We start from the raw sequence: 27,098 nt of genomic DNA, 5'->3' as shown, positions 1-27,098 counted from the left end.
CTGCGTTAATACTCACATCGTTTTTCCGCCCTCCAAAAAGGCGTGTGTGGGGGTGTTATTTACCGACCAAGCGCGGCCCTGAGGCTGGCGCTGCGGCCACCTCTCCCTCAGACCACGCTGAGGAGACAGCTCGCGGCGGGCGGGAAGCTCTCGCGCCCGCTCCCCCGCACTCGCCCCGCGGCCAAGGGGCGCGCGCGCGCTGCTGAGGTAGCGAGGCGCCTGCGCGGCGCCGTGACGCAGCCGTTGCCGCAGAAACGCCCCGCCCCTGCTCCCGCCGCCCCAGCCCCCCCCCCGTCCCGGTGCGGCGCGGTCCAGCGGAGCGGCCGGGAGGCGCCTGTCACCTTCAGCGGGGCCGGCCCGGGCGGGAGGCGCGCGGCGGCGCCGCCATGGTGCTCATCAAGGAATAGTGAGTGAGGGAGTTCCTTTCCCCCCCAGCCCCGGTCCGTGGTCTCCTGCGCCCCGGTCACCCCCCGGCGGCGCTCGGCCGCGCCTGTGCGCGGTGACCAGCCGTGGGGGGCGGCCCGGCCTTGTCCCGCACTGCAGCCGGCGCTGGGCGGCGGAGAGGGGGGGGGGGATCGCCGTGTGAGGGCCGCGGCGCCGGTGGGGGCGGGAGTGAAGGTCACGGCGGCGGCGGCGACGGGGTGGGGGTGTCCCGGGAACCGGCGGTTGCCAGCAGCCCCCTCCGACGGGCACCGGCCCCCCGCTCAGCCCCCTATCCCGGTGCCCGGCCAGGCGGCTGGCGAAGCCCTGCGGGGGACGGCTGGGTTCGTGCCCCCACGGCCTCCCCGGTCCCCGTTCCTCGCCGCTGGCTCCGCGCTGGGGGGGTTGCGCGGGGGGGTGGGGTGCGTGTGTACCCGGTGGCTCGGGGAGCGGGGGTGCTGGTGCCAAGGGCCCTGCCGGAACCGGGAGCTGGGCTCGCACCCCGGCTGGCAGCCGCCGGCTCAGCGCTGTCTGTGCGAGGCAGCGGCACCTTGCCCCCTTCTCCTTGTCACAGGGCTGAGCGGGGAGCCTGGTTTTGATCCCCCTCTTCTCCTACGCGCCTTTAGCGGTGTAATTTCGAACGGGAGACTCCAACAAGAGTGTGCCAGAAATAAGATAACTCCAAAATATTTTTTGATGTGGAAACCTTACCTTGGAGTTTTTTGCTGTCCCTGAGGCTGCTGCGGTTGTTCTGGGGAAGAAGGGGTGGAAAAAAGGCTGGACGGTCTGTCGTGAGTGTGTAGCTATTAGTCACATCGCTTTTTGTAGTCTTTCGTTCAGCTGCTTTCTGCTTGCTAACATGATATGCTCTTTTGGAATAGCACTTTGGCTAGGCGTCTTTCAGCTCAGCATACTACTGCACGTATTTCTTTTCTGAATTCATAAGATTAACTTAAGTGCAGTCTGTCATTTTAAACTACTTTTGACTGATGAAAGAGGCTTTTTTCCCTCTTTTTTTTTTTTTTTTCTTTTTCTTTTTTTCCCCTTTATAGAAATAGCTTTGGTCCCAATGATAAAGTGGGTTTTCAGGTCTTCTCTTAGACACATTTACCTACATGATGGTGTCCTCTTTATAGCAATTACTTTTGTCAGATCATGGACAATGGTGTGGTTTTAAATATTAAAACTATGTTGAGGGTTGTACTGATCCTTGCAGTTGTCTTTAAATTTGAACTTTTTTTTCCCTAATCTTTAAACCCTTGGTATTTTTATCCAACAATAGGGGTGCAGAATTTAAGAGCAGCAGCAGAGCTGTTCTTCCTAACATAGATACTGTTGTCTTCTGTAGTGTTAAACTGGGTAGCAGACAAAAACCTGGGCTAAGTCCTTAGTTTCAGGTGCATGTAAAGATAGTTATCTGTTTTGTTGATGTTTTCCTATGAATTTTAGTTGTTTAATGTACTTTTCCTCTTACAGTACCTGTCTGGTTTAAGTCTGTTCACATTCACATATCTTTTTGATGTTTCTGCTTACAATCTCTTGTCCTGTACTGCAGTCAAGCTCACTTGCCAGTGAGCTATGCTACTCACAGGGCGTCTCATAAAGGTAGGAACATATGTACTTCGGATTCCCAGATTTCTGAGAGTATGAAAATTTCATTTTGATGAACATCAGGCTTCCAAAAATCATTTTACTTGGTATTATCATTTACTCACCAAATCAGTGTATCTTTCACACTGCCTGTTTCAGAAACAAAATGTGAAGTGTAAATGTTAAGACTAAAGGTTAAAAGACCACAATTATGAAATTTGTTTCTTTTTACAGGCTTCCATTTCTGTTTTCAGAAGGGTCACCAACTTTTAAGTCTTCTCATCAGCTATATTGTCCTGTTTGTTTTCTTTCCTTCTTTGTGTCTTTATTGATGACATATGTGGCTTTAAGGACAGCCAAGGTGCCTACTATACTTTAGAAAGGAGTGTTGGTTTTGGTTGGTTTTTTTTTGACTTGGTATTCCCAGCTAGCTCCAACAGTTGCACATTCTGAGTTGTGTCACTATATTGGTTCTGGTATAAATCTTCCTTGATGTTGTGTGTGAAAGTTGCCCATTTTACATGCTATTTGAGATTTTTTTTGACTAAACTTCCTGTTCCAGGAAGCAGTTGTTTAAGGCATATAGAAACTGCTTGTTTTGGTGTAGCCTGGTTATTTGAAGTATGTTGTTGTTATTGTTTTATTAGTTCTGGTTGCCCCAGCACTGCACGTGGGTGCCTTACTGCCTGCTTAATCTAAGTGGTAAAAATATGTGAGCTGTAACTGCATATCATCTGAGCAGATTATTCTTCCATCACTGTGACCCCATGTCACATTCTCCCTACTAAATCAAATGGGTATTATTATGTGCTCCATAGGTATTTTGGGAGATGTTACAGAAATAGAGCAATGTAACAAAAACCTGATGTCACATCTTTTATTGTCGGACAATCTGTATCATCTTTTTGGTACAGCTTCTTGCACTGATGGTTATGTAGTGATAACTTTAACATTTTCATTTGATGTTTCATCAGACCTACCTTTCATTTCTACCTATCCATGCTAAATGTAGGCTGCATGGGGTTTGCTCATTTATTTGAGTTAGGTTTTTGGTTTCAGGGTTTGTAAATGATGGTTGAGGTCTTGCTTGCTGTCTTTATTTTGATTTAAACTGCATTGGAAGACCTTGAGGAGAATCAGTGTGTAGAGACTCACTTCCCTTTCCTGTGAAGTGACGATAATGACACTGACCTTCTCTGCAGCTGTACTTCCCTTTGCTGTCATTTGAGGCAGATTTTAATCTAGGAGGGATCTTAAATGTTGTTCAGAATTTTCAGGCCAACCACATTGTATAATTTCTCATAAGCTGATCAAGTGCCACCCCAAAGTTAGGAGTCTGTTTCCATTGCTGCTCTTGGTGAAGCTTTTCCACTGGATCCTCTAGAGTAGCCTTCCCTCCTCCTTCATTATCACTTGACTACCTGTAAGTGTTAGTAATCCCCTGCATTCTTGGTTTGCTGGGCTAAATGAATTGTAAACTATTTAACTTTCTGTTTCTCTATTGATGAACATTGAATTCTTAAGATAATATTCAGATCTAGTGTCTTCCAGTTTCCTAAATGGAATTTCATTAGCTTGCATCCATCTTTATACACCAGGTTTTCTAAAGAAAAATACTTTTAAACTCCATTCCAAAACCATTGTTTCTTCCCTGTCTCTTGGACTTTTGCCTTTACTTACCATCCTCTCTCTCTTTTCATTCTTATTGCGGTTTAATCCAGTTAACTAACCTAATGTCATGCTTGATGGCATGGTTTACCTGTGGAAATCTAGTTTCTATTTTTTTTTTTAATTCTCCCTTATGTAAGGAATACCATACTGAATTGGACCAGAGGTCCTCTTATATCTTGCTTTTCTAGCAGATATTTTTAGGAAACAATGTATAAGTGAGTAGAATGAATGTTGTTCAGTATATCCTACCAGTAAATGGCATACGGACTTCCATGAATTGATCAAATCCCATTTTAAAATTGCTTATACTTTTTGTCTTTGGCAAGGAATCCCGTAACTTAAGTATGCATGATGTAAAGTAGTACACTTGATTGGTCTTAAAATTTGTTGCCTAATGATTTTTGTTCTTTCCTGAAGTCTTCTGTTGTGAGACATAGTCATTGTTCCTTCTTCATTCTCTTTTTCACACCATTCATGACTCTCTAATGCTCTACCATATTTTAACCCTTTAACTCTTTTCTTCCAAGCTGAAAAGCCTAGTCTAGCTACTTTCTTCTCACACAGAGACTTTTCCCCCATCTTCAATCATTGCTTCTGCCTTCCTTTGCTTGTCCTTTATCCTCTTTGAGATGAGGTGACCAAAACTATATGCAATATTCAAGATGTTGATGTGTGAGAGAGTATAGTGGTATAACTGTCTTTTTTGTGTATCTGTGTATGTATGGTGTTCCGGTTCTTGATGTTGTGTTTACTTTTGAACTGCCTCTGAGCTGATGTTTCCAGATGCTTTTCCATAAGGACACCAAGATGTTTGTTGACAGTAGCTTATTTGGGGCTCATCAACCCCATTTGTCTGGGGAAAACAAATGCTTAAGTGTGTTGTTCTGCTGTTGACACTGAACTTCATCTGCAGTTCTCAGTAGCTCTTTCTGCAGTACTTTGCAGCCAGCATAAAGCAGTGCTGTCATAAGTAATCTTGCATAATCTGTAAACTTTTGCCCCTCTTAAAGTTTGTTTTGTGCTGTCTTGCTGGTGACATTCCTCTAATGTAGAAAAGAAATTTTATTTTCACTGGTATTGCTTTTTAAAAATCAGTTATTAATAAAAGAGTTTTTCCCTGATCCCATTATATTCTCATTTCTTTGATACTAAATCCCAAAATATTGGGAATTCTTCCACCCACGGTAGCTGTATCCATTTCATCTGTATCTTGCTTTGGTTCCCTGTTTCAGCATCATCCTTACTGAAAGCAGACGTTAAATACAAATCTAGTTTTGGAGATAGTTAGAGTATTTTTAAAGGCCTTAACATGCATGCATTTTATCACCTTTAAATTCAGTTTTATTCTTGTCTTTTTCAAAAAATCTCAGTGTGACTTCTGGCAGCTTTTGCTCTGTAGTCCAGTCAGTTCTAAGAGGCGTTCAGGAAACCACAATGTGAAAAAAGGTGATTCACGTATAGAAAAGGCAGCACCTTCCTTTGCAGTCGGCGGTGAGAAAGCCTTCTGAAACAGTTCTCTGGTGGCGTTTCCTACTGGATAGGATGTATAAGCACATCATGCAATGGCTTGTGACAATCACAGATCTCTGCAAAATTGTTGAAGCACATAGCAGCCCTCCACAACAACTTGATGAGAAATAAGATTTGACTGTTGAAGGGATGTAGTGAGAAGGAACATGTAACTGTTTTGATGCTGTGTAGATTTGTAGGCTGGTAAGGTGTTACCAGTAAGGGCCTATGAGAATTACACGGTTTTAGTATAGGATTGCAATTATGCTCTATCATGTATTGATTCTCTTTGAGGCTGTTATATAAATAGTCTTGGACTAAAGGGTAAACGCTGGGGATGCTAAACTAGTTGGATGCTGAAATACTGGGGGGACAGGAGAGCTGTGTAGCCATTGCTGTGAGGAATGTTATGTAAATTTTGCAGCTGTGGAGGTATTTGTTAATTTTCTGTTTCTGTATTCCCTTTCAGCCGTGTTATCCTGCCTGTGTCTGTGGAGGAGGTGAGTCCTTTTCTTGCTTCCTTTCTTTAGGACTGTAAATAAACTTGTGATCAAAGCAGTTTGTATGAAAGAAAACACCATGGAAAATGCAAAAGGGTATAGCTGTTTCTAGGACCCCTGTGAGATGTTACTCATTCAGCATCATTTTTACCAAATAATTAAATTTCTTTAAGCCTGAGGGTACTGATTATCTTTCCTGTAAAGTACTTCAGATGTGTTGATTACAAATCTTGACTTGTCGGACTGTTCTAAAGTGCAGTTTCCTTTGATTAATACTATTGTTCTTTTTTCAAGTGTTTTTTTTAGGAGAAATTTAAATTGCCCTTTAAACTGTGTTTTGCTGGAACTCTTGTTTTGAACTCTTTTTTTTTTAAACTCTTAGACAAGGACCAACAATTTCTTCTGGTTCATGAGGCTGGTATAGCAAAAGAAAGACTGTGTATATCTTTCCTAGGACTCTTTAAGACCTGTCTTCTCTAGCTCTTACAGAAATAAAACTTTCTTTTTGTTTAGTTGAAGCTCTAATTGAGAGAAGGAAATGTAGAGTACAATGGATGTGGTGATCTTGATCACCAAACTGGCCGTGGAATAGCAGTGCAGTCTGTGGCTGATTCCCTGCTGTTTTCTCTGAGAGTTGCAGCTTGCCTTTCCTTCCTCCCTTCTGCATTGAACACCAGTCTTGCAGAGAATCTGACCATATAAATGTTTTCAATTTTTTAATGTTCATACTAGCAAGGTAGATGAGAAATTGAAATGACAGAGTCGCTTGAGTCTGTAGCATTTCTGTAGTAGAGTCCTTCTTCCAGATGTATTTTTTTTTTCTTGTGGTCCTTGGCTGTAAGCCTTAGGGATTGTGAGCTCTGGTCAAGGGCTTGTTCTAACTCTTGGGGAGAGCTACAACAGCAGCACTCCTACTCGTTTTTCTTTCCCCTGAATATAGCAGCTACTGTGGTGTACACAGTGGTGAGCTGGATCTTGGCAGCACTGTTCTAAGCATATGCCTTTTATAACTCTACTCTTCTGACAGAACACAGTTTAGAACTTGATACAGTGTATTCCTGCAGCCATGAGGCTGACTGGTAAAAGACTAAGCTGAGTTCCTTGTTCCTGTGGATCAGTCTGCCGTGACGGGTACCACACGCTGAAAGAAAGTCTAGACCTCTGATCAGGGAGTGGTTTTAGGTCTGTGTTCTGTGTTGGTGCAAGAGTGAGGCTGTTAATGCCAAAAGTCTTGCTTACTTCTTACCTGTAGCTTAGATGCCTTCTGTGTTGAATTTGTTTCAAGCAGTTTTAATGGAAGTCTGTCTAAAGTATTAGAGTAGGTGTGTTTGGATGTTTTGTTGTGTCTGAGTGCTACTCATGTGGGGAAGTCCTTGACAAAGAACTAACACCGTAAGATTTATCAAGTAAGTAAAGGATGCAAACTTGGAGGTTAGAGAAAGTTGTGGGTAAATTGTAAGGTACTCCAGAGCTCAGTAGACAGAAGACTATAGCCTGAATAACCGGAGCCCTGCCTCATAGTCATACCTGCCTCCTAGGCATCAAGCTGTGTAAAGAGAAAGTCAAAGCATCAGTATACAGATTGTTTCCTAGAGAGGGGGTTAGGCTGGATGGAACCCAGCACAGGGTTTTTCTGAGTTCTCTGATACTAGGATTAACCTTCATCCAGTTAAAGTGAGTCCTATGCTATGCTCTTTTCCCTCCCTGGCTGGCTGTTCAGTGCCAAGCACGTTTGAGCCTTGTGTGTAGGCTGCCTGTGTGGAAAATTGAGGTTTCGGGCGGTATGTAAATCTGTTGGTCTCTAGCAACCTCCTTGTATGAGGATGCCGTGGGGTCATTGTTTCCGAAGGTGTCTTCCTGTCCTCTGGGTTGGAGGAGTTCCAGAGAGTTGAGCAACCTACTAAAAAGTCTATAAAGTGAAGAGCAAATAAACATCATTAGAAGAGAAGGAATGAAGATATTAGAGAGAACACCTTAATGTGCTTGGATTGTGGATAGACTCCCAACGTGAGCAAACTTCATTTTTCCCCAGACTTGCATATTGTCGCCATGTCCCCTGAATGATGCCCCTTTTCAAGATCTGACAGTTCTCGTGTGATAATCTGGATTTCAGGAATGAGCTCCCTAAGCAGAAAGATTTCTAAAGTTTCCTTATCTTTGCATATGTACTTACGTGATACAGTAGTTTTAAAGGTATGCTTAAGAAGAAAGGTTATTTCCAGTATTGACTCAAAGGATGACTACTGCTTTGGGTTTGTTTATTGCTTTGTCTACCTTCCTGTGTGGAAAGATGCTGACACATCTATACATCACTTGGTCATTAATTACACTACTGTCTGTACTGCAAAACAGCTGTTAAAACTTCAGTGCTTTCAAGGATTTCCTTGTGCATAAAACTCTTCAGTAGGGCTCTGGAGACTTGTGGCTCCTGACCATGTAGCTGCTCATTAAGCATCTCTGGCTAGCAAGAGGACTTTGCTTTCACTTTAATATGGGCAATTTTTGCTTGAAAGACTTAGGAGTTCACACCTTCTGCATGCAAATTATTGCCAAAAGTCTGGTACCAATGCGTAAGATAGGGAATGAAATGAATTACAACTTTGAGGCACTGTAATAGGGCTGAGGAAGTCTGTGGTATTCTGTGATATGCCAGGGATTCTGCATTCAAGTCAACCTAAAAAATGGAGCTTAACCAATAGTAAGGAATTCAAGAGAAAACCAGTGATCAGAAAGGCATTGCAGTAATGTGACTTAATGAATAAATAGATTGGTGCTAAACAGTTAGCCAAGTAATTGCTAAGATGGGAACAACACAGTGGAAGAGAAGCCTTGGCAATGACTAAAACTTGAAGGCTGGGATGTAGGAGTTAGACTATAGCAGACTGTCTTCTGCTAGGAAATTCTGCCAAAATGTCCTGCTGAAGTGCAGGCTGCAAGCTGCACTCCTGTGCTGTTTTATATATCGTTGTGCTGCAGGGAGCAAAAAGAAAAAAAAACCCACCTTGTTGTATCTTAGGTGCTAACCTTTACAATTGTACTCTGACCAGCATCACCTTGCACAGTGCCAACTTCGAGGGTGTGGACTTGAGTAGCTGTGTGGGTGTCTTGCCAGCTGCCACTTTGAAATGCTGGTATGGATTAGAGCTGTGTGTACACATTCTGTGCTGCCTCTTTGTTGCTTTCACATGGGAAGGACCTTGCCAAACACAAAGGACTTATTTGTGTTCAAAGCTGCTTTCAGGAAAATAATTGTTCTTGAAGATGGCTACATTGAGATCAGGCCTTCTGAAAGAAATTTGGTGTAATGAAGATATGCTGTCAGCTGTATGAGGTGGTGTGACATGGATCAAGTGGGTTGACTTCTCTTGCAGAAGAGAAGGTGGGTTTTTTGAGCTCTCAGGTCTGCAAGGGTAGGTCTGTCTGACACTTTGATCTTTATGGAGCCAGAATCTGGTTTTCTGATAATTTTTTTTAGGCAGATGCTGTGGGATTTGTTCATTGGAACAATTCTATTTGGGCCTTTTCCTCTGTTATCGATGTGATTAAAGGATCAGAAATAACAGGGAAGATTAAATGATGAAGATGCTAAACCAAAGGGCTTATCTTCTTAGTGTCTGAACTTTGACCCACGTATTTAAAAGGGAGAAGGAATGAATGAGAGGCTGTTACGAAGAGGAATTAGTTTATACCCCTGGAGACCTGTCCAGAGACTTGCTGCAAAGCAGTCAAAGCCATTCAGTCCTCCTCTGTAATACTGTAGTTGCCAAACTCACGTTAAGTTCTCTTCTCTATGAGTATATGTGTGGCTCCACTAAATCAGCTTGCTTCTGGGATTTCACAGCTCTCATGTTTTGCTCTTCTAGAGGGAGATGAGTGTTCTGCTTTGTATGGGTCATCTGTAAGGAGTCATAAGGAAAGCAGTATATGAAATGTCAGAAGGCAGAGAGTTGTATTGCAGCCCAAAATCCAGCCAAGTGAGGAGTGCCTGGGCCAGTACCTTCTGGAGAGATCCAGCAGAGCTGTTGCTCTTAGCTTGAAAGTGGTCTTGTATGCTTTTTGCCCTGCCTCAGACTAACTGAGACCAGGACATCTAGCCTTATTACTTTGGCTTGACATCTACTACTCTTCCAATATGAATAAATGTTTTCTTGGTCTTTGTTAGCACCAGATGGCACAAACCACAGAGCTTGGGTACTGCTTTTATTTGGGATGCTCTGACAACAGAATTTAACCACTATAGAAGTCTTCCTTCACTGATGAAGATGTACCAGCCCAGTGAAATATTTCTGGGTTTTCAGCTCTGAGCAGTATTCCACTTTTCCAAGCTGGGTTTTGTTGTAGGGAGTGGTGAGTGCTCTTCCTGTTTCTGATGTGCAGCCCTGTGCTGGGGAAAAGGAGGAAGGCCTCAACAGTGTTCCATTGCTTTGTAGTTGTGTTTTGGAGGTTTTGGGGGTTTTCGCGCTGGTGTTTTGTTTGGGTTTTTTAATCAGTGCACTTCTGATGCCTAGCACTTTGTGGATCACCCTGTCAGACTGCCTCCCTGTACTGCCTTTGGCAACAATTGCTGTTTTGCTTGCTTTCAGTTTAAGGCTTCACTCTGTTAAGTTTGAACACTTCCTTTTGATTTAGTGCTTTAGCTTCTTCTTCCTTAAACCTTGTCTGCTTAAAGATACCTGCGTGAATTTTCTTCATTTGATCGTGTTTCTTTTGAGCTCTGCATCCCCTTTTTCAACTACTAGAGGCAAGAGTGTATTAGTCTTTACATATTCTGCAGAGAAGAATATTCTCTTTTGTTCATATTCTTGAATTTTCCTCTGCTTTTCCCTCTAAAACATTTTTGCATGCTTTTTACAAAAGAGATTGTGTACTATCAAGTAGTTTGGGTGATTCCTGGAAAATAATGCTGCCAAGTGAGTGTCTGTAAGAGACTGAAATCTTAAGGTAAGAATTTCACTGTATGTTGAAATTCTGTGCTCTCCCTTTTAGTGGTTTAATGCTTGTGGCTAAGAGGAAGTGTGATGCAGAAAAAGCCCCAACTCAAAACAAAGAAGCTAGGAAAAATAGTAGGGGGAGTACTGACAGCACGGGTCAGCTGGTCATCTGGGATGCTAGTTGGTTCAGTTATTTCATTAGATAAAGTTTTCAGAATGGATTTAGTTATATGGAAGTAAACCAAAATTTGGGGCTGGATAAAGATAGTTAAGAAGAAATAAAAAGCTTGGTTGGAGAGGACCTGACAAATAAGTTCGGAAGAGAAATGGGTGTTCACTGAAGAGAAATGACCTGACCTGATCATAGTGTCAATTTTGGCAAGAGAAGTTTTAGGATGCTAGTAGGCCTTGTCATAAAGGCCAAGAAGGGTAATTTCAGTGTATTCATCCTTAAGAGGTAGCAGCATTTCATTGGAAAACCCACTGGTGCAAATATCCTCTTTACTTCAATCTTCTTATGTAGTTGTTTTGAACTGCACTTGGGAGGTGCTCATCTTTGACTCTAATGGGCTCCTAGGCTGTACACATCTAACAAGTATGTTTCTCAGAGCACTTAAAGTAGGTGGTGCAAGTACCCTGTATCTTCTGTCTGCCTTCTGCAGTTCTTCACTCCCTTCCCTCCGACCCCTCATTTTGTCAAAAATCTTCATTTCATGTTCTTTGGGACTCTTCTGGATAAAGTACTGTGTGATTATTAATTTAGTACTAGCAGTGCATTATTCTCCATTTGACCAGAACAGTTGGGACACCTGTGTGCCAAAAAGAGTGACATACTATGGATTTTGCTACAGTATGCCTGGGGTCATCTGTGTTTTCTTTAAATGTTGTCTTGACACTCCTTTAATCTGTTTTACTTTCTCCTGTATCTGTGTTGGTTTGGAGCTTGAGATTTAAGGGTTAAAGGTAACTATCCTATTGGCAGTGCTCTCCTCCTAACTACCACTCAAGCTTTCTGTATCAAAATTAAATTAAATGAGCTGCTTATCTGGACACGCAAGTGGATGTAGTTTTCTGTGCCTTCTCCCCAGATCATAAATTTATCTGTGGCCTCTTCTGCTAAACTTATTACTTCCGCTAAATGATAGCTATCACAATAATGTGTCTTTTAACTTCTTTAGTATCAAGTGGGACAGCTGTATTCTGTGGCAGAAGCCAGTAAAAATGAAACTGGTGGAGGGGAAGGAGTGGAGGTCCTGGTGAACGAACCTTACGAAAGAGATGGAGAGCGTGGACAGTACACACACAAGATCTACCACTTACAGAGGTATGTGAAACATTCTATTCCCAGAGTTGGGCAAGGTTCCTTGGGTAGGAGGAACTGGAGGAAGATGCAATAGGGTTGCAGTGACTGTGTAAATCACAGATAATGTAAAGGCTGAAAGACAGGAGTGTAACAGCAGCAGCAGGCACATGGTACAGCCAGAAGTGGGCATCCACTGGTATGGCTACCCACCCTTGTAAGCGTGGCTGTTGTCCCAAGAAAATCTGGTTCTGAGTTTTTCAAAGCAAATATGATCCCGTTACCCAGGATTGCATACTTGAGTTTGGCTAAAGAGCAAAATACCTCCTAGATTTCAACCTGTTTTCAGCCTCCTTCCCCTGCCTCCCCCTCCCTTTTTTCCTTTTTTTTTCATTATGTAAAGAAGGTTTAGATTAACCATCCAATTCAGCAGTCTCTGGAAATCATTGTACCAGGGGTGGGAAGAACCCCACCAATATGCACATGTGCAAGTCTCTAGCATCTGCATTTCAGGTGATGTTCTGCCTGTCTCGGAGTGTCTGGGTCATAGCTCTCATTACACATCGTTCTTACCAATGCTTTTCTTCCTATTTCCAAATTCTGTAGCAAAGTGCCAACATTTGTGAGAATGCTGGCCCCTGAAGGAGCTCTGAATATACACGAAAAAGCATGGAATGCTTATCCCTACTGCAGAACTGGTGAGTGTGTGGGGGAAGGACTGTGGGTTGCTGGCTTCTTGGTTTAAGGACAGGGGGAAGGGCAGGAGGGCATAAGGAAGGAGACATTAGTAGGAAAGGTGTTTCAGCTTTTAAATCCTGGATTTCTGTTCTCTAAGCACTTTCTTTGGTCAGGAAAAGCAAAATATAGTGCTGTGGAGTTAAAAGAACTGCCCTTGTCTGATGTGCTGGTAATGTATGACAGTGGAAAAGAACAGACCAAGAAACAGGTGTTAGTCCTAATAAAGGAACAGATGTGTAACACTAGTGAAATGAATGAGGAATGATTTTTACATACTCAAGCACAGGATAACCTGGTGTGAAAAACAATGGAAGGGTGCAAGAGGGGAATGGGGAAGATCCTGGTTGCCATTTACTTAATGCAGATTGATGGGAGCCAGTGTTATGTGATTGATATTTACTCAGCTGCAGGATTTGAAGTCAGTGAAAGCTGAAGAGGTAATGCTGGGGTTGCTTCTGGGTTGGGGGCTTGACACATATCCAACTCTCATCCAACAAGTGTAAAGTGAATCCATCTGTAAAGCTTGGGTGAGGCTCTGCAAGTTGTGCAAAGTGGTGAAACAATGTCAAACTCATTTTCTACAGGAGTGTTTAGTATCTTATTTACTCTCTGAAGTTATCAGCCGCGATGTTTAACTACTGCTGTTTTTCTGGTCTTCGTTGCTGTAGGAACTGCAAGTTTGACTTTGCCTCCAAATTTATGTAGTATTTTTGGCTGTATTTTTTTTTCTGTTTTTATCTTTTGAAGGATGCATTTTCTGCTGTTTGGGAGTGGTATGGTTGCTATGGGAACTGTAAACTTAAAAATTCTAACTGTTCTTGAAACTCAGTATCAAAAAAGTTATTTTCAACAATTTCCTTAGGAGAATTTTAAATGAAGTGTTTTAAAAGAGAAAAAGCTTTGTGGTGGGGGAGGATAATGTTACTTCAGTACATGAAATTACATGCAGCAATCTAAGGGGAATGGATATTTCAAATACAAAATTCAGATTCTGTCATCAAATGCAGAATAAGTTTTTAATGTGCCACAATAAATGCTGAATGCTGAAACAATTATTAAAAACCTATCTTCCTTGGGTTTATGCGGTTTTGTTGCTGCATATCACTTAAATTAGCTATTAATTATCTAGTTCATTTGCCTGTGAAGTACACTGAATTGGTTTAAATGCAAACACTTCTTTCATTAATTCTTTAAATCATGGAAACAGATCTGACAAAGTTGGCTCCAGTAGGTTTTGTTAGACATAATGCCTAGCTGTACCCTCCTCTTTCTCTTCTTCTCCGCTAATATCTGAAACAAAGGTATGGAGTTGGCTTGTTTTGTCACTCTTCATTGCGTATCCTTCAGTTACACACTGCTAAAATTCTACTTAGGTGGAAAAAATGTGATAATAAAATCAAGTACAAGTCTTTCCAACACAGTCACAAGAAATTTCAGATTTTGGTATGCTAGAAATGATAACATAACAAAAAACAATTCTCAACTGTAATAAACACCAATATAAGATGAGATAGAAAGTGCTTTGTTGTGGGGGTTGGAGCAGAAGGCAGTTTTTATGCGGGGGCTGACAAATCTGTTTGGAGAATCTGCTAGCCTGACGTGATCAAGTAAAGCTCAGAAAAGTTGCTGAAACCTTCACTCGCTAGTATTGGGGAGGAGGGCAGAACCCATGTATGTGGTGTGGGCTGCCTTTTGCGTTATCATTTTACTTTGGGATGCACTTGGGTAATTTTGGTCATATGTGAGAAGGCTTGGATGGCTTCATGTGAATCTTTGTGCAGCATAAAATGCGATGCTGGCTTCTGCCAAGTGACATGGCTTTCAGTGCTCTAACTAAAGTCTGAAATTTAAGAGCCAGGACACACTAAGAACTAAACCTGGTTTGTCTGGGTAAGGGTTAGTGGTACCTCTGCCTGTGCCCTCCTGTACCAAGGCATTACTAGTGTGCTGCTCTCTGGAGCACTGCTAACTTGCACATTGGCTATTACATACAGCCTTTTAAATTTGAACAAAGGAGTACTTTTAATAAATTGTGCATCATGGTGTTGGGGTTTTTTTAAGTATAAAAGATCATTCTTCTTACATTTCCCTATTTTTCCTCTGAAAAGCTCAATTATTACTTCAGTATACACATTATATGCTATTATCAAAGTACTGCAGATTGAAGGAATTTAAATGCTGATGACTTCCTGCGATTCTGCAGACTTGTTTGTGCTGTAACATGTTGTTTTTATGTACTTTGAATGGAAGCCTTGCTTAGCTCCTTTGAGAGTATGAACCGTAAATGCGATTGTCATTGTGTACGTTTACAACTTCTACAGTAAAAATGAAGTGAGAGTTGCTTAATAGTTACAACTGTGAGCTAGTGCCAAGGAGAACAGTGTTCATGGTTCTTTTCTGCAGTCTGACTTAAATATTAATGTTGCTTAAATGTTTTTAGAAAAGCAATTTGACGTGTATTCTACTCTTCTGAGTGTCAGCATGGCCTACAGCCAAATGTCAAGAAATTGAGAAGTTATAACTGCAGCTGAGATGTGTAGGAGTCGCTGCTGTGCGCCTCAAGTGCAGGCCCTAATTTGTAGTGAGCTGCACATCTAAGTTTTAATGGACATTTCTAAAGATATTTATTTGTTTGCTTTCCAAATGAGGAGTCTTCTCCACAGAGAAGAAAGGTGAAGGAAGGTGGAGGAACCTGTTTTAAGGCAGCTACATAGATGTGGCACATAGTCATGGGAAGGTGGGAGGGCTCTGGTTTGTAATTATTGTTGGTTTATTCAGTATTTTGTTTGGACTAGCAGGAAGAAATGCTGCCTTGCAGAAATAATGAAACGTTCTTTGAAATGAAGTTCCGTCTTTTAAAAACTAGCCTCAGCTCTGCTTGCTTGTTCTCTCTCTCCACCCCAACACAACAGTTGAAATAAATAGCCTTCTGTAAATTGCTGTAAAAAAGCAATTTTCAAATTGTTAGGGATCTAGAACACTCCAAGGCCCAGCAATAGGTAATTAAGATAGCTGGATGTGTGTGATGGGTGATATGGGATGGTACTGTCTACAGGATGTTGGGTTGGAAACTCACAAATTGTAATAGTACCTTTAAAACAAAATTGCTGCTTAGTAAAGCCCGCATGTTAAACATCAGAACCTGCAGAGTTCAGCTCTTAACTTCAGACATCCTTATTCTTGAGGAGAATTGCTAACATACTCTGATGGCTCAGGTAGAACAGATGCTGCTGCTGACTGTTACAGGATCTTTAATTGCTTTTCTGTGTTGAATAATTGAGCCTTACTATCCAGGGAGTTCAGTTACCATGAGCAGTAGAGATGCAGAGGGTCTGGTTACTGCATGCAGGGGTGATGAGGTCTGCACTGGCTTGAAATCCAGCATGTGTTTGCTTCAGAACTACGGAGGTGTTTCTTATCTGCAAGCTGAGAAAGGATTGGTAAAATGCTGTCAGCTGAACATACTTATTCCATCTTCTCGTCTGGCTGGCTGGAGTCCAGGGGGCAGAAGTGGCAGTACATAATCAATTGCTGCTCCTCTGGGTTTCTCCAAGCCTGAGAATTTCCAGAGGAGAAGGGGGTGAAGTTAGCTGGTGTTTATCAGCTTGTAGGGGTTTTTCTGCAGTAGTATCAGCAGCCCCCCGGGAAGCTGAAGTTGTCCCTGTTTTGCTGATGGTGGGAGGAGGGCAGTGGTTCCTGTACATTCTTTTTTCACTAAAGTACTGTATCTCTTTCTTTTCATGTGTTGATTTCTTGGACCAGTTATTACAGTAAGTATTGTTTTTACTGATGATCTATGGAAGTATATATAATGTCTGAAATAAAGCATTCTGGGTATAAGAAGCTCTTTAGCCTGAGCTAAAGGTGCTTTAACTCTTTTGTCATTGTAAGATTGTGTCGACTACAGCCCCTTACCAACCCTGGCATATCCACAAACACTTTGTAACTAGGGTCAGTGGCCAGCTTTAGAAATGGAAATGTACCATTGCCTAGATAAACTGATTAAAAGAAAGTCAGCTCATACCACTATGTCCCTTTGAGTAATCTGTCTTCTGAATTTGATATTTCCTTTTTACATGCCAAGTGTTTTACTGGCTTGTGCTTTTGTTTCTACTCCCTTGAGGGAGGATAGGGTTACCTTTAGAAGTCCTTTTCTACTCACAGTAATAATGAGAAATGGAAAGTTTTTTGCTTATTTGGCAGAACTGTGCTTCTTGTCCCTCCCCTTTCTAGTGTCAAAAGCTCTCAACACATCAGTTTAACATTGCTGTTTGTTTAAAGAGTTGCATCCAAATAAGTACTCAGTGCTAGATCAAAAATCTCTTTAAAAAGACAATTTCTGCCTAGTTAACTTACGCTACCCCTTCTAAACTCTATTTAGAGTAGCAGATATTGTCCTTTAAAGAAAAGGCTATTTATAAACTCTGAATGTTTCACTAAAACAATGGAACTTATGTTTTTTCCAATGGACAACTTGTGGTTTATTTGATCTCATGCATTTAGTGATAAAAAAAAATGTGTTAAAAGCATCGATGTGTTTACAGATAATTCTGAAGTTCCCAAAGTGAAACCCCAATCAAGTTATAATTCTTTGAGTTGACTTTCCTAGTGCTTATCTAGCTAACAAGAAGACAAGTTATGTATCCAAAGAATAACAAGAAGCTTTATTTTGATGATAGAATGAGTATATGAAGGATGACTTCCTGATCAAAATTGAAACCTGGCATAAATCAGATCTTGGAACACAAGAGAATGTAAGTACTTGTGTCATGTATTTTATTCATCTCTTTAATGTCACAATACTGCTTTCCGTGCTAGATTAGAGAATTGCTGTGTGGAACTGTCTATTCACGGTGTTCCTGGATTTGAAATGCTTATTGCACTGGCAAGGCAGAAACTCCCTCCTGTTGGCTTCTCATATATGCTGAATAAAATTGTTCCCCAAACATTTGTTCTGTGTGAGCACCTTTGCTTCTTTAGAAGATCTTGTATTGTGTTTACCATAGTGCCCTCTCTGTATGTGGGAGGGGAATGCTGGGTGTCTGCATCTCTGCCTGTTTTTTTTACAGTCTTAGAATGGGATTGTTCTGTAGCTGAATCAGTCACATAAGTCTTGTACTCTCGCTGCAGGTTCATAAACTGGAGCCAGATGTATGGAAGAATGTAGAAGCTATTTATATAGACATTGCTGATCGGAGTCAAGTACTTCCCAAGGTATGGTAGGTGGGTAAGAGCTCCCTAGTGTGGGAGGCCTTGTGCTAAAAGAGGGATAATGTACAAACTGTGTTCCCAGGGATGGTCACAGGTAACGGGACAAATGAGAGGATGGAAAGAGGAAGAAAGGCATTCCTTAGAAGTGTTTAAGCAAGCTAGAGGAGATCTTTTAATAGCTTTGTCAATACTGTCTGTAAAATGTGCTGCTTAGCCTTACAGTGCACGTAACGGTGTAGATATGTAGTTCTACAGCACTGTAGCTGATTACAATGCTTGAATAGCAAGAAGTGGCACTGCCCTTTTCATCCAGGATCTCTTATAACTGCCTCCATTTTGAAACTGACCCATGGCTTCACAAGTGTATCTTGAAATCATGTAGCTAATACTTTGTTCTAAGAATCACTACGGTTCCTGTAAGAAACTAAAGGATGTTTTTGTACTGTACTGGAAAAATAACCCCCAACTATATAAAAATGGAATGTTGTTTGAGTTTCCATACCTGGTGTTTCTGACATTACTCAAATATGGGTGATTTACTTGTTCTCAAACTTGGCCAGAAGTAGTTTAGAACTACTTATTCTAGCTTTTATTTCCAATAAATGTGAATTGGTAGAACATGAGAAGCATCTGATTCTGATAGATTAGGCAGGTACTAAGCTGTATCTGTAGATACAAACTACTCTGAATCTGAATTAAATGCTGTCAGAGAGCATGGAGAATTCACCTGGGGCAGAAGACTCCTGAAGATGATATCATCGGTTGATCACTTCTGACACTAAACTGATGATAATTTGAGTTTGTTTTCATTTTAATTGAGTTAGGGGTAGGAGTAGAGTACACACCTCAGTCTTAATCCAAGATGCAAGAAGGGAATGATGCAAATAATTTCCTGTGCAACAGGGGACATAACTGCTGCCTCTTTCGTTCTGGCGGTACTGTGACTTTGATTGTACTTGTTGTCTTTGAGTGCAGTATATGAGCATCATAGTGATGCAGTGCTGTGAAAAATACTACATACCACAACTCCAGAGAGCATAGCTATTTTCTGCAGCAGCAGTGTTTAGTTCTTAAAGAACAAGTGGTTACAGGAAACCTATCCTGAGGGTTTACAGATCTTCTGATAGTCTTACCCCAAAAGAATCCTTACAGAGGTCATATTGGTTTGTTACCACTTCTTCACATAGGTCTAGAACACAGCACAGGGGGGAGAAATATGTTTCCTTGAAGAGTGCCTGACCTAATGTTGAAGTCTGAAAACAGTAGCTCTTGAGAAGGCAGTTAGAGGTTAGTCTTTGCCCACCAGAAATATAAATCCTTTGTGACAGTGAGCAGCTGGGTAACAGTAGGATAATTTGTGTTTAATCTTGTGTGTCTGTCCAATAGGATTACAAAGCAGAAGAAGACCCAGCAAAATTTAAATCTGTCAAGACTGGACGTGGACCTCTGGGTCCCAATTGGAAGGTATGTATTGCATGAGTTCAGGATCTGTATCTGCATGCATGACTGCATGGCTTGGAGCCAAAGATGTATATGTAAAACATTAGATTCACTTCTGTAGAAGGAAATGCAGAACTCTGCTTATGATCCATTCTGAAGTTAAAGGAAATGAAATGGTTTGGTACAAATAGATAGAATGAGTTGCAAGAAATTGCCAGAGCTGTCCAGTGTTCAGCCCAAGGGTTCACCCAAGAGAATTCAAGGACGAAATAGAGTTATGAGCAGCAGTGTTTAACCTTTCACTGAAATCCTTGGAATCTGAAGACTCTAGCAGTACAAATATGATACCGGTCTTTAAAAGGGACCCTGAATGGGATCTGGGGAGCTACAGGTGTGGAAGTCTGATCTCTAGCAGGCAAACTTGGTAGAAGCTGAGGTTGAGATGATTCACTTGAGAACAGTGCATGTGGCTCCTGTAAAAGGAATGAGGAAAGTCCATCTTACAAACCCGGTGGAATTTTCTTTAAGGCTTCATAATTATGTGGATGACTTGGATGATATAATCTATTTGTAAAATATTTTAGATAGGTACTTGATTAAAAGACTTCTAAGGAAACTCAGTAGCCATGGCATAACAGTGAATAAATATACTGAAAAGCATATATTTAATGGAAGAAAAAAATGGAGAACAGAGGAGAGGAGGGAATGGTCCATCCTCAAAATGGAGGGAAGACCACCTGTGGAGGAAACTAGAGTTTATTTTCATGATACTCTTAAATACCCTGGAAAAGGTGTGAGTAAAGATGTGAGAAACTTAAAAATAAAAAGATAGGCAAGGTGTAAGGATGCAAGATGATTGTGAGGAATTGTAGGAAGAAAGACTTCATAGTTGTGACTGAAAGGTCTGCTTTCCTGGAGACGTTTGCCCTGAGTTCTGATGTGAATATCTCTGTGTCTTTGCAGAAGGAGCTGGGGAAGCAGACAGATTGCCCATACATGTGTGCTTACAAACTGGTAACAGTCAAGTTCAAGTGGTGGGGTCTGCAAAATAAGGTTGAGAACTTTATACAGAAGGTAAGTGAGCTCTTTGGGGAGAGAGATGTGGAAATGAGGCATATTTCATCTCCCATCTGCTTTAGCATCTCAACTTCTAGTAGTGTATCCTGCGTGGAGATACTAATTTGAAACGTGGTCATGTCACCTCAGGGAAGACAGTCAAGGCCTCTGCCTGATAATGCTGCAATCGGTTAAAGTTGGATTCAGTTTGCTGCTAATCCAAGGGCAGGGCTGGCTGATTGTTCTGTTAGTTGGCTATTGAACTGGTCTCACTCTAAAGTATGAAGGTAAACTGGCTGTTTTGTGTTATTTAATAGGTAAGCTTGAGAACTGTGGTTATTTGGTAGTTGGCTTGTGACTGGTGAGATGATGCATGTATACTAGGGTTATTTTGGTCAGGGGTAAGACATGTTTTTGTGGGCATATAGCTACAGCTTCAGTTATCTAATCCTAATCAGCTGAGGATCTTTCTGGCAAGTCCTAGAGCTCTAGTCATATTTTCCTCTCCTAGTCTGCTGCTTGAAACACCCATATTAAAAAAGAAGCAGATGGTAGGAAACTTCATTAACTTAAAATATGAGTAATTGGTATCCTGAAAAGAGCTTTTTCTGTGGCAGAGTTTCTAATCCATGAACTGCAGCAGGATGCTTGACCTGGGAATCGGTACGTGCAATTTTCCAGGCAGTGTCATGTTCATAAAATGCCTATGACTTCAGATCATGGAGACTTTTCAGTGGTTAATATTGGTAAACTACAGTGCTGCTTCTGCAAAAGCAATTCTCTGGTGATACGATCTGAAGAGAACTCTTAAGGGGGAATGACCATACTGCTGCAGGTTTTCAAATACCTGTAACAAAAGCCCTGAACAAAGCGGTGTCTTGAACCCTTTTCTCTTTATGAATGTCTCTTCAGCTACGCGTTTGCATCAAAGCAGTCAAGCTGCTTTTGATGAGAGCAAGTTATCAGATGTGAAACCATAATTGGTAAAACTGAAGTGTCCTTCCTTAATGAGAACTTTTCAAGAGGCATTGTATACCCCTAATACAATGATTTTGTCTAGCTTATCTGCTATAAAATGGAAATAAATTGCTCCTAACTTGAAGTAGTTTGTGCACGTTAGTTACCTCTGCTGAAAGGTTTTCAGTTGTAGAAAACAAATATAGGGGTTTTTTAGGTCACTGCGAAAGAAAAGGCAAGACAGGTGCATGTCAACTCTTTATACTTCCTAACCTCCAGTTTTTAGCAAGTCAAGGATTATTTCAGAAATACTTTTATTCTGTTTCTGCTTTTTTCTGCACCTTCAGGCCAACTGTTGTGCTCTAGGTAAGCCCAACCTGGAGCACTTTTTTCAGTCAGAACAATACTGCCAGATCAAAGGAGATTAGTAAAACATTCACGAATTCTTTCAATGCATTGTGCAGGCTGCTGTCTAGGCTTGGGAAAAAAAAATGCATTTCTCTGGGGATTCAAGGTTCTAGATATTCTTTTAAAAGACTAAAAATTAGATAGCTCCACTTTCCAATTGTGGCAGCTTTATAGAAAGGTGGGCGAGGAAGCTGATTCTTCAGTGTACACATCTCTGAAAATTATTGTTATGATTTGGTTAGATCCATATTAATTGCCCTATGAGTAAGCTTGCTTGTATGTTTTATTCCTCCTCCTTTTGCAGCAAGAAAAGCGTCTCTTCACAAACTTCCATCGGCAGCTCTTTTGCTGGCTTGATAAGTGGGTTGATCTGACTATGGAGGACATTCGTAGGATGGAGGACGAGACCAAGAGACAGCTGGATGAGGTCAGTGGAAAAGCAGGGCAGGTGTGGGTTGTGTGAAAAACTGTTTCTATCCAGTACAGTAGAGAGAGGAAAGACTGCTGCATTGTCATAGCGTAGTGTGTATTGTCCTCTTGCTATTTAGGTCATGCTGCTTGTGGTTTGAATGATTGGCTATGACTCCATTGTGCTGGAATCTCCTTCTAATGATTATGGGCTTCTCCTTCTGTTTGTTGTTGAGCCAATAAATATATTGAACCACAGGTAATGAGGATATGAGTGGCAATGATTCATTTACTGCTTTAATATCTTCTATTAGCTTTTACCCAAAGCTGATGGTTATTTTTGTCCTTGTTTGTTTCCAAAAACCAGTTCAGTAAAAGGATTTTTTAGCTCTGAGTATTATAAGCAGGTAGTGGGGGTATATAATAGGGTTCTTCCTATGAGAAACACAAATTTGGTAATAATGGGTGTATTGTTTCCATGATTTGCATCCTGCACTGCACCCTTCTCTTCCTTCATGCCTGAGGAGATTTCATTATAGTTACATGTACACTCTGCCCTTTGGATAATGGTTCCAGCTCCCTAGCACACCTGCAGCAAAAATGGTGCAAAACCAACACTGATTTAGGATCCTCAGATATAATCAGTGTCTTACATAAAGGAGGAAGCTTAATGTGTTCTGTACCAATAAATTTTGAGATAACATCGTGTGAGAATCTGTTCTTGAATAGTGTTTCCTCTTTCAGATGAGAGAAAAAGATCCAGTGAAAGGAATGTCAGCTGCAGATGACTAACATGACTTCTTCCTTGTGCACTGTAGGTATCAAGTGAGTTTTATAAAACTGTGTTGCTCTATTTAGAAGAAAAAATACATTTAGGTAAGAAATGACCCTGTTCGTAGCTTCTGGCAGGGAGTTCTGCAGTATTAATTGTTTTTATAGTGAACCTGTTTCACTAGACAAGTTGACAAGTGAGTTTATTGTCTTGTTTCGGAAGGATTCTAAAGAAAAGTTTGAGTGAAAAGTGTAAGAAAAATGTGTTGGAACATTTTGTAGATTTCACTGCTGTTCTTATTTCTGTAAAGTATGTGTTACTTTCCACGACTTGCAGAGAAACTTCTGCAGTTCCAAAAGAGTAAGTTGGACCTGCAAATACTTAAATACATTCAGAAATGGAAAATTCCTTGCAAATAAGTTTGGAATGTATTTCTCATATTGTTTGTTAACAGTATTTGCTAATGGGTCAAGGCCTGGAGCAACACTTGCACATTGCAAGAGAAGCAGCAGTGACAATTTCAAAGCTTTTTACTTGTTTTTCATCTTATTTAACTATGAGTATGCTAACTTGGCAGGGGAGGGGCTTTCATACTGGAGAGAGAGTATATATGAATTTGCCTTTGTTGGCCAGATACCTAGGTTGTATTGTAGACAGCATGCTGGATGCTAAAACATGTAAGCAGTGCTGAGAATGTTGAACCTTACTCTGTTGTATAATCAGTTTGAGGGTTGGTTTTGGTGATTTTTTTTTTCCTTGGACACTGTACAAAAATGTGGTATAGTATTAGGGATGTAAGAAGGCAAGGAGAAGGAAGTGATTGTCCATTTATGTAGAGAAGTCCAAGTTACTAGCCACAACTTTTCTAGGGCAGTAAAATACCATCCAAGCTATCCTTGGAGAGGAACCTTATCAAGGACTGACTATTTACCTCTGCCTGTCCTCTGTTATCTGCTGGTTGGTTGGTGATAAGCAGGGAGTATGAGGTGAGGGAATGTCTGACAGGGTTTCTTCTGATAGATATGTTTTAATTTTTTTTTGTGACTTAAACCTTTTTAGTTTCCTCTTCATTCCACTTGCTCTAGAGCTTAGGGAAATGAGTAGGTGGTCTTAATTGTATTGTATCCTCTGGATTAGATTGTTTAAATTGCAATTTCTGTTTGTCATTTTTAGGTTGTCTTGGAAATTCTGCTCTGGATTAATGCTGAAATGTAGTGATGCATTGGTCTGTTGCCATTGTCTGCCCTGGTGACAGTGTGTCTCTCACTTGCTTTCTGAAGGTTCAGTGTGACACTTCTTATGGCATGCTGTTCTTCCAAAGTGGTTCTAAAATGTGTTCTTGTTGTTTCTTTATTTTAGTTTGCAAGACAGTCGTCAGGAAGGCCCAGGGAATCCAGACTCTTGACTGACGGACCATCTCTGGATCAAGCCTTTCTATATCCAATCGGCAGGCGATTTTAAGTCTCCCATAGCTAATTCTAGATGCCCCTTAATATTGTGAGCAAATAGACAGTCTGGTACTAAGCACTCCAATGTTAGCACGTATACGAAGGAGGTAGCTCCTTGGAGACGTGTGACTTAGAGATCGCTGTATTTACGACTCCTCCCTCCTGTTTTTTTCATTGTGTTCAGACCAATTTCCATGTGGCCCTGTTTGATTTCCAAGTGACACTTTTAGCTAAAATAGTCTTGTGATGTGGTGACTTAGATTTTTTTTTTCTTTTTTTTTTTTTTTCCAAGTGGGATAAACTGCCACCTTTGTTCCTGCCCAGCCCTTCACCATTCTTTGAATGTCTATTTGGAGAGGGAAACTGTCAGTATTTTAGAGTGCAAAACTAGTCTAAAAAATGCTATGCTCTGACCCTTGCTCCCAGGGTAAGACATTTAATGGCATGTAATCTGAATACATAATCAGGAGTAGCCAGATATAGTTCTTGGTCTGCAATGAATTGTGATATGTGGCTTCTGCACGGCGTTACTTTGTTCTGTCTTAGCATATATGAATTAAAGACTGCACAGAAGCTGCATTCAGTGTCCCCGTGCTAGGACCTCCAGCACATAACTGTTGAGTTTCGATTTAGTGGTACGTGGTCCCTTTGGCCCATGTAGCTATGTTGTCCTTCAGCTGTGTGTGTCAGTCTTACGAAATTGTTATGAAAAGTTGCTTGATATTATGTTGCAACTTCCTGGTTCTTTATTTACTAAGGTTCCCAGTAACTTATAAAGCTAAAATTATTTTGACTAATAATAATGTGATTCCCCCTGTACAAATTGGGATGTAGCAAAAGCTGGTGTACAAGTAAAGTCTTGGTATCTGATTACATCCAGGTGCCTGGGTTGGTGGTTCTGCTCAGCAATAATATTCTTCCCATTGCCAGACTGACTAAAATCTCTCCTTTCATGCTATAAAAAACCAACTTAAAGACCTGCAGTTGTTTTCTAGGGTATCTGTCAGTTATTATAAATCACAAAAATTTACTGTTAAACAATGTAAAGAGCTCTGGTTATTTAATGAACGCAAATACTGTAACTATCCTTATGTTGATATCAGCTTTAGACAATCAAATAAGCAGAAGAGAATCAAAGAAATACTGCTTTATTAAATACATATGAGAAAACCCCGAATTTCTTTGCTTATGCCTAAGGCCCAATGTTTGATTTTTCTTTTTTTCCTAGTAGTAATCACTTTATTTTCCACTTCTGTATTTGGTGGCACTAACGTGAAATACTGAATGCCAAACACAGTCGTGGGTGTATCACCACTTTTGAGGAGTCTCCTTGGCATTCTGTAACACACTGACTCCTTCAGCCCTTCACGTTCCCGCAAGCGGGAGATCCTGAAATGATCCTGTGCAATGCTGAACAAGTATGTGCTGGGATCTGAACTGTTTTCAGTGCGAGGCAAGATGAGCCGTGCTCTGGTGGGAGAGGATGGCGTTTGGTTTTTGGGGAGGGGGCAGTTTATCCCTTTATTTTTAGTTTCTTATTTTGCCTTACTCATGTCTAAGTGCAATAAGCTCTGAATTGTACCAGTAACTCTGGCAGGCTCTTCTCAGTGACCTCGGGCAGTTTTGTGGGGTGGGGGTGGGGTTTGAGGGATTTTTAACAATTTCGCCAGGCAGAAGTAAAACAAAATTTATTGTGAAATAGGTGAAGAAACTAAATTTTAATCTGTGAGGCTATTTGGGACCAGGATGTTTTGTGGCATCTTCTATAGCTGTTCAAGAAGTATTCTAGGAGCGTAGGCCCCAGTTACAGTTCTTTCAGTTTCAAGTATTTTTAACTGAGAATTTATGCACTGACTTCTGTTCATGTTTGTCGGTTACGTTTTGAGGGATTCTTACACTTGAGGACAACCTGAAAATACACATAGCACACTTGTTCTTTCAATTTGTGTTATCCAAGAGGCTTTCTATCCGATGACACTAATCGCTATGGAAGCAGATTGTAACATTCCACCATGCAATCCTTTGTTGATCCTCTGATTTCAGAGTAAGAGCTTTTACACAAAGCTTTCCTGATTAGTGGAAAAACTGAGGAAAAAAAATAATGCAGGAACTCCAGCCTGAATACTCGCCCCTGTCCTTGCCCCTTGCTTTCTTTCCTTCCAGTTTAATCCAAAGTGAAAGCATCCCTCAGCCTTGGGATAGGCAAATCCCAGGAAGACTTTTCAGTCTCGATGCTTGGTTCCTGCTAGCGAGCACAGCGAAGATCACGCAGCGTTACCATGCGGTATCTTTCATCGGCTTTGGCAAGGACCCCCCAACCCAGCGGAGGGGCTATCGCTGGGCTGCTTGGCTGCCCTAAGGTGACGGTTGTGCTGTGCCCCACTCTCTGACCTGCGCTAGGTGGGCTTGGGGGGTCAGGAGGCAGGTGCCTTGCCGCAGCCTGGGTCAGGCCGGATGGCTGGTGGGGTGCTTGCTCCCCCCTCCACACTGCGACCCCTGGGTTAGCCCCCTGGGTTCGCCCCTGCTGGGCCTCCCCGCCACCTTCGATGGATTCATCGTGCTCTTTCCTTTGCAACACACACTTTGTAGAATGGGTTAGATGATCTCGTTGTTTCTTTAAATGTGAGTTTGTGCCTTTTTTGTCTCCTAAATCTTCCAATACAGGCATATTGGAAACGAAATCTAATAAAATACTAGACAGCGTTACGTCTCCGCCTCTTTTGTTTCGGGTGATGCGCG

At 41.4% G+C, this 27,098-nt stretch overlaps 1 protein-coding gene across 2 annotated transcripts; it reads left to right on the top strand.

Moving 5' to 3' along the window:
• Window positions 1-262: 262 nt before the first annotated feature.
• Window positions 263-27,062, top strand: PITPNA (phosphatidylinositol transfer protein alpha). Of its 2 annotated transcripts, none has more exons than XM_040615332.1 (12): window positions 263-406; window positions 5,660-5,690; window positions 11,800-11,945; window positions 12,528-12,619; window positions 16,422-16,429; window positions 17,339-17,413; window positions 17,790-17,873; window positions 19,257-19,334; window positions 20,274-20,384; window positions 22,036-22,158; window positions 22,884-22,964; window positions 24,271-27,062. In XM_040615332.1, the coding sequence occupies exons 1-11, from the start codon at window positions 387-389 to the stop codon at window positions 22,929-22,931; spliced, it is 816 nt and encodes a 271-aa protein (XP_040471266.1). In that variant the 5' UTR covers window positions 263-386; the 3' UTR covers window positions 22,932-22,964; window positions 24,271-27,062. The 2 variants fall into 2 exon arrangements, with proteins under 2 accessions (XP_040471266.1, XP_040471257.1); XM_040615323.1 differs by having other exon boundaries at window positions 264-406; window positions 22,884-22,953.
• The last annotated feature ends 36 nt before the right edge of the window (window positions 27,063-27,098 follow it).

This window comes from Falco naumanni, chromosome 1 (assembly GCF_017639655.2).
Source record: "Falco naumanni isolate bFalNau1 chromosome 1, bFalNau1.pat, whole genome shotgun sequence".
Classification (NCBI taxonomy): domain Eukaryota; kingdom Metazoa; phylum Chordata; class Aves; order Falconiformes; family Falconidae; genus Falco; species Falco naumanni.
Note: the sequence above shows the minus strand (reverse complement) of the source record. Positions and strands in the feature narration are given on the sequence as shown.